This window comes from Dipodomys ordii, unplaced genomic scaffold (assembly GCF_000151885.1).
Source record: "Dipodomys ordii isolate 6190 unplaced genomic scaffold, Dord_2.0 Scaffold4, whole genome shotgun sequence".
NCBI lineage: Eukaryota > Metazoa > Chordata > Mammalia > Rodentia > Heteromyidae > Dipodomys > Dipodomys ordii.
In genome coordinates, this window is record NW_012267220.1 from 17,814,899 (window position 1) to 17,822,515 (window position 7,617).

Sequence of the window (7,617 nt, forward strand, 5' to 3'; positions counted from 1 at the left end):
AAAAATAGAAGTGGTGCTGTAGCTAAAGTGGTAGAGTGCTTGCCTTGAGCTGAAGAGCTAAGGGATAGTGCCCAGGCCAAGTGCAAGCCCCATGACTGACAATAATAATAATAATAATAATTACCAAAATTTTCAAAGTAATTCTCACCATCCATATTCAAACTAATGCTTCCAACTTATTTGTAGCTATTCAAATGGCAAATAGCCTAGCAACACAAGTCTTCAGCTAAACACAAGATAAAGGAGACATTTTAGGGTATCTGGGGACAAAGTCTGTCACTGGGTAACTTATTAAGGGGCTCTGTGCCAATTCCAAGTTGGAAAAGCTTTATACATTTTTCTTCTCTCTTCTTAAAAAAATGCATTGTTTAGAGAATAATTCCCTGTATTAGATTGTTTTTATCTTATAAAGTTGCTCATATGTGCCAACTTCTATAAGTCTACAGCAATTAAATGTTTACTGATTCATTTTTAAAACCATATTTCACTTTATTTGCTCAAGATTGAATCATTTATGAAAAAGTGCCATGGGTCTTCACTGTCTTGACTTTTTGGGTTTGCTTTGTCTTATTTTTTCTCCTTAATTCAGTGGTTTTCCATTTTTTCCCTTCTAAAAGCACATGGGTCCTTCTTTCCTTTTTCTTTCTTCCTTCCTTCCTTCTACTCTTTCCTTCACTCTTTCCCTTTCTTTGTGTGTGTGTGTGTGTGTGTGTGTGTGTGCATGCACCCTGGTACTGGGCTCTAACTCAGGACTTCATGCATTCTTGGCTATTTTGTTCAAAGAAGATACTCTACCATTTGAGCTATGCTTCTACTTCCTAGATTTTCATAGGACAATCATAAATGTTGATAACATTTCAGTCAGAAAACCTAAAAAAAAATCCTTCCTAGAATAGTTGTCATAGAAATAATTTAATATTCCTGACTTTTGACATGCAAATTTTCTCGGTTGTCTGAAAGTAAAATAGCACACCATTTACCCAGTCTTCATTCTTTTAATTTAATTTACATTTTTACCAAAAAAAAACCCCATACTTTACTAAGATCAAAAATACATAAATAGTGTATTTTAAAAATCAAAGCATGGGGCTGGGAAGGTGTCTTAGTGGTAGAGTGCTTGCTTTGCATCCATGAGGCCCTGGGTTTGATTCCTCAGCACCTCATAAACGGAAAAAGCTGGAAGTGGCACTGTGGCTCAAGTGGTAGAGCACTAGCCTTGAGCTAAAGAGCTGAGGGACAGCACCCAGGCCCAGAATTCAGGCCGATGACCCGCAAAAAAAAAAAAAAAAATCAAAGCAAAACTACAGATCCAAAACCATCTCTTCTCTCTAGCTACATAGGTATGAGGAATATTCAGCTTAGTTGACTCTTGAATTTGCATGATATTTCAAACTTTCAGTTTTTTTTTTTTTTGTCGGTCGAGGGGCCTGAACTCTGGGCCTGGGCACTGTCCCTCAGCTCTTCAGCTGTAGACTAGCACTCTACCACTTGAGCCTCAGCCCCACTTCCGGCTTTCTCTGCTTATGTGGTGCTGAGAAATCGAACCCAGGGCCTCATGCATGCAAGGCAAGCACTCTACCACTGAGCCACCTTCCCAGCCCCCAAACTTTCAGTTTTTAGGTATTATCAAATTTTCGATTATGAAACAAAGATTGACACTCTTTACTCTCTATGGCCAACTTCCCTTCAACTATCATTTCATTATATTGTATTCATACTATTTGAAAAAATCATTTTCTACCTCATATGTGACCAAAAATATCTAGAGCTGAGCAAATAGGCTCTTCACTAATCAACAACTTAGTTTTTTTAAGTGAAGATTATAATTATCTCATTTTTCTATGTTTAATTTTTCCTTTTTTTAACATACCAAATGCAAATTCATTCCCATACTTTCCTATGGGTTTATAAAACATTTCTTAATATAGTCAAACATCTATCAGATAATCAGTTCTATTAACTTTTTTTTTTTAAGGTATCTTGTGTGAATCTCCTGTCTTTGGCTTTATCTTCTGCTAGCTGTTACTGTAATCTTGGAAATTTTCTCTCACCATCATTTTGGTAATATCTTCATCTTTTATTTTCAAATATTCAGGAGACATAATCAGTAAACCATAATAGCCAATGGATCATGATGAAATATTATAGGTATACATGCTAGAGAAGTCGATTTCATTAAAAATCTATCATCTTGACAAAACAAACAGTTCCTTAGACAAATTATACTTCAAAGTTCTCAAGTCAAACTGGTTCATCTGCTCATTAATGTGAGGAATCAGTTTTGTTCTTTCTTGTAAAATAAATACCTGGCATATGGCAATTGCTTAATGAATATTTGTTGGTTGTCTTATTTACTATTCAAAGCCCTTGGCACAGGGAGTTTATAAGCCAGAAAAAGAAGGTAAATAAATTAAATGAGTAGCATGAATTCAGGTAATCCTTAAGGCTATAAAGAAAATAATGAATGATAAGAGTTTATGGAGTGAGAGGCAGGATTAGGGAGAGTATTTAGGGAATGGTTTTCTCTGAGCATGTTTGAGTAAGGCAAGATTGGAAGAGAAATAAGAGGAAGTAGAAGAAATTGACATGAATGACAGAACTTGGACTAATGTAATAAAAAGAAAGGAAAAAAAATCTTAATGGATTTAACGGAGAATGGGAGCAAAGCAAATTTGGAGTCAATGATGATTTCCAAGTGCATCATCAAAGTCAGATCTCGACGTTTATATAAAGCTTGGGACTCCTAAGAGGTTGACAACTTTAGAAATTCAGTAGGTTCTGATTGAACCCATAAAGAAACATGTCAAAAACAGAACAATGTGGGCCTAAGAGTGTTTATTAGAGGACAGCTTGCTTTATAATAGATTCCGGAAGAGTTAAAGTAAAAAAGGGAAGCTAATGTAATAATTTGGAAGTATGAAAGAGGCTTAAGTTAAGGAAATAAGTTTTTATTTTTATGAAACAATTCATCTTGACCAGGATTCCACATAAATGTAACTGTACTCTGAAAGCAAATTGAAATCAATAAAAACATGGGTCAGGAGGGAAAGATGCTCATAAGCATCTTGGGAGAGGTTTTAAGGAGGTGGAGAATGTTGTATTCCTCCTTCACATCCCCAACATACTACGAACTCAGAAATTACTTTTTCTGTTTGAGCAATCATCTGCAACAGGCAGAGAATTCACTTGTCTATAAGCTCCCAGATTAAACTTCATTGTTATTTGAAACTTTGACTCTTATCAGAATAGCTTTCAGCTACAGAAGTTCTACATGACAAAGAATAATGACAAGAGTTGTAAAAATCAGCACAGGGACCCTTCCCTCCCCCAAACCACCCCCTTTTCCAAACAGGTATTAAGAATGGCCACATAGCTCTCCTATCTGAGACAAGAAACACAATTACTGGGACATCTTTAGCTGATTAGGCTGTGTCTTAGGTTGAACACAAAGTCCATTAAAACACTCAGAAGAAAAAAAAAAGGCTTATTCAAGTAAGATTTTAACCTGTATTTCATTCAAAGTTTTATTATACAAATGTAAATACATTTAAAAAACATTTTACAGAAATATTTTCCTCAATTGCATTTAAAAATGTAGTTTTAACTATTAAAATTCTTGTTGTTTCATTTTTGAGACCTGGTATCACTATTATCTATCCTAGACTAGTCCTTCTGCCTCTATTCCTAAATGCTGGGAATACAGGTATGAGCTACTCCATCTGGCTTTAACTGTCATATCTTTGCCAACCTCCAGTTACTTTCACCTTCCCCTCCAGGCAACCTCAGTCATCTGACCTTGAATACCTTTATGGAGATAAATCTGTGAATAGAGGCTGTTTTTTCAAGGATTTGGAACTATCACTATTTGGTGATTGTGAACTTACTGGCTCTATTTCCACCTCAACAAAATTAAGAAAAAAGGTCTCTGCGAGTTAAAAGAACTACTTTAGGTAACAAAAAGCACTTGGAATTGTATCTGGTAGATAGCAAGTCTACAAGAAATTATTATTTTAAAAATGTATGTAATTTCACATTTAATACCTTTTCTTTTTATACTTCCTACTGCATTAATTTATTGCTATCTAGAATGCTTATGTGGAGGTAAGTTCTGTCTCACACTTGATACTCTCCAGGGCAGAAGTTTCATTCTCTTTAAGCACTTCATAATTTGTCAAGACAACAATTACAATACAACTATCTCCATCTATTCTCATTGCCCACCTATGTCCTTTTTTTTTTTAAGCTTCAGGGTCCCGTTGATAGTGTTTTTATCACATTCCACTCAGGAAATCCAACAAATCAAAGTTTTAAATTCTTTCTCTAGTCTTCATGAATTGATGTTCTTTTTATCTTGTTATACAAGATTAAAAAAAAAACAAAAACAAAACAAAACCACTTCTTTTTTCTTCTTTGAGCCTTAAAGAGGTTGATTGTTCCAGCCAAACTACCCTGTCTTTCAGTTAAGAACAAGCCATCTTCCTAAAACAACCTCTAATTGGTAATCTTGAACTATAGTATGCAGGCTAGCCTGTGACTTAAGAGGCTACAAACAAGGTTCATCTAAGTTTGCTTCCTACTACTTCTAGTCTACAACATCACCTCCCTATCTTTACCTTTTGAAATGTAAACTTGGAGGCCACACAAAAAGCTAGGTCCACTGAACACACCAACTATCATTGTCTATTTCTTACTTTATTGTTTCTTCTGGTACCAGGAATTGAGGTACATAAAGTTGAGAAGTTTAAAAAAAAAGAGAAAAGAAATATTTTTGAAGTTGTTAACATTTTTAAGAGGTCAATTTAAGGTGTGTCTCTAGTAGTCAAATAAACAAGATTATAATTATCTAGATCCACCATGATAGTCTATTTATTCAAAAGCTTCCCTGATCTACCAGAGTATTCGTGAGTATTTACAGAGGGAGACACCACCTTGCTATCAGATAAAAATCTCCGGGGAGATTGCTACTCTTCTTTACACGTAAGGATAAGTGCTAAGAAGCCTTGAAACTCACTGTTAGCAATAAGATGTTTCAATGTGACCACTTCCATTCAGTATGGCCCTAGATGGCTACACTCATAGCATCTTGTTTTTCAGTCCTGAATATACTTAAGTCTGCCTGTGTTTTCAGAAATATGTCTATAGTCCTTCCCACTGCTAATACTAAGATCTTCAGATTCTTAATATTTCTTCTCTACTATCTCCTGTTCATGATGCGCATGCATTTGTTGTTCTAATTAGTGTATAGAGTTATTATAATTTATAATACAATCTCTTCCATTAAATAGGTGTTGGAAACCACATCAATGCCAGGGATTTGGAGTATCACATTGAATTACTTTAGATAAATTACTTCATAGAGATTTGCCCTTAGTTTTCTGATCTCCTGTGATCTTATATTTAGCAGGAGATGAAGAGTTCACCGCAAACATTTCAGACAGTGAGAGAATCTGAATTCAAGTCTCCACTTGAAGTACAAAGAGCAAACACAGGCTTAATATTTCCTTGGAAGGTGAGGTGAGAGAAATGATAAATGAGGGAGCTCTCTGTCACGTCGTAGAATGACAGCTGCCCATACTCGTAGTCCAGGAAGACTCCAACTCTATGCATTTGCTTCCCCAAGTAAATCTTTTTTAAAGGAGGAAAGACCCATGAGGTGTAATCAGTCCCCATCATGGATCCCATGAGTAAGACTTTATTTCCAGATGCTTCCATCCTGTTGCCCTTTCTGTCTGTAACACTGCATATACCCAGTTGCCACCTGGATGCCATTGCCACGTTCACCTCCCAGTAGTGCTTCCCTGAGGAAAAGCTCTCTGCAGCACACACAGTGGCACTAAAGTCACACTTCCATGGCTTTCCAGGCACATCCTGCTGGATATTTCTGAGTCTCACACTTTTCAGGTTCTTGGATAAGACCAGGCAAGGATGAGCTGTTTCAGGATCCAAAGTTATATGTCCTGCAGGGACAGAAAAGTTCAGTTAGGAAAGTTAGGACATATCAGATATGGTTTCTTATTTTCAGGAACTTCCCAATGGTTGAGCATAGCCTCAGGCACCGACATAGCAGAGACCAATTAAGGAGAGCACAGGAATTGAGGAGACTCAAGAAATGAACATCAGGGAACCATGAAGTTAATGCAATGGTGCAAAGGGACACAATCGCACGAGAGAGAGAGAGAGGAAAACAACAGCAACAACAACAAAATAATGAATGGGTCAAGGGGAGGTTTACAACTCCCATCAACTCAGAGTCTTTAAAATTGCCCTTGTAGTCTGCCCCCGTAGATATGACCTGGGATATAACCTGTTTCCCTGAAGATCTTTTCTAAGGCAGAACTCCTGCTTGCTACCTACTAATAAAAATGTTCACCCACAGAGTCAGGCTCCAGTGGCTCATACTTATAATCCTAGCTACTCAGGAAGCTGAGATCTGAGGATCGTGGTTCAAAGCCAGCCCTGGCAAGAAAGTCAGTGAGACTCATATCTCCAATGAACCACCAGAAAACTGGAAGAGGTGCTGTGGCTCAAGAAGTAGCATGCTTACCCAGAGCTGAAGAGCTGAGGTATAGCACCCAGGCCCAGAGTTCAAGCCCCATGACCAAACAACAAAAACAACAAAAGAAAAACAACAGTTGACCCACGACATTTCTGTCATTTGATCATTCTATTCATCTTCAATATTCCAAGTGTGATATAAACTCCTAAAACTGCAAATAGCATTCACTTAATCTTAAATAATTCCAAGTAGCACTTACTAGCGAAGGCTAGAAATCCAGTAAGAATCGTCCAGGGGAAAAAAAATCAAACCAAAACCAAGTTCACTGAGATTTTTTTTTATACTTGGTGCAAAGCAGTTTTTGACTTTTTCATATCTCAGATTATTTCTTCTCTTACCTTTCTGCTTAACACCCAAATATTGTGATTTTTTTCAGGGTTTGATCTTGAGTTCCTTCTTTTTATGACTTGCATTCTCTGCCTGAGAAGACCTTACATAGCCTAACTTTCAATGTCTTCTATACCTCCTGACTTACTACATAAACAAACTGTGAGAAACTAACTAGTTGGATATGAAGAGAATTTCAAACATAACACAGTCAAAATAGAACTCCAACCTCAATCTCTCTATTTCTTTTTTTTTGGTCAGTTGTGGGGCTTGAACTCTGGGCCTAGGTGCTGTCCCTCAGGTCCTCAGCTCAAGGAACACTCTACCAGTTGAGCCACACCATCACTTCTGGTTTTCTGGTGGTTTATTGGCAATAAGAGTCTCATGGACTTTCCTGCCTAGTCTGGCTTTGAACTGTGATACTCAGATCTTAGCTTCCTAGTTGTTAGGAATCATAGGCATGAGCCACAGGTGCCCAGCTCTCAGTCTCTATTTCTTAATATTGTACCCTGTTGCTTTAGTTGTTGATGGTTATATTATCAGAAGAAATACTGTATTTTTTAAATTAAATTCCTCTAATATCTAATCCAGGAGTGAGTGAGTTCTTCTAACCACATGCTCTAATCTTTAAATTTTAAGTTCTATACTCTTAGCATCTTTTAAAATGTATTATTTATTTATTTATTGCCAGTCCTGGGGTTTGAACTCAGCACCTGGGCACTGTCCCTGAGCTT

General features: G+C 36.9%; 1 protein-coding gene across 1 annotated transcript in view; it reads right to left on the reverse strand.

Annotated features, from left to right (window-relative positions):
* Positions 1–4,420: 4,420 nt before the first annotated feature.
* Triml2 (tripartite motif family-like 2) overlaps positions 4,421–7,617 on the reverse strand; it is a 13,055-nt gene continuing 9,858 nt past the window's right edge. Inside the window, exon 4 of the mRNA XM_013023972.1 lies at positions 4,421–5,957. Coding sequence (XP_012879426.1) covers positions 5,431–5,957 — 527 coding nt within the window. The 3' untranslated portion in view covers positions 4,421–5,430. The remainder of the gene's footprint in view (positions 5,958–7,617) is intronic.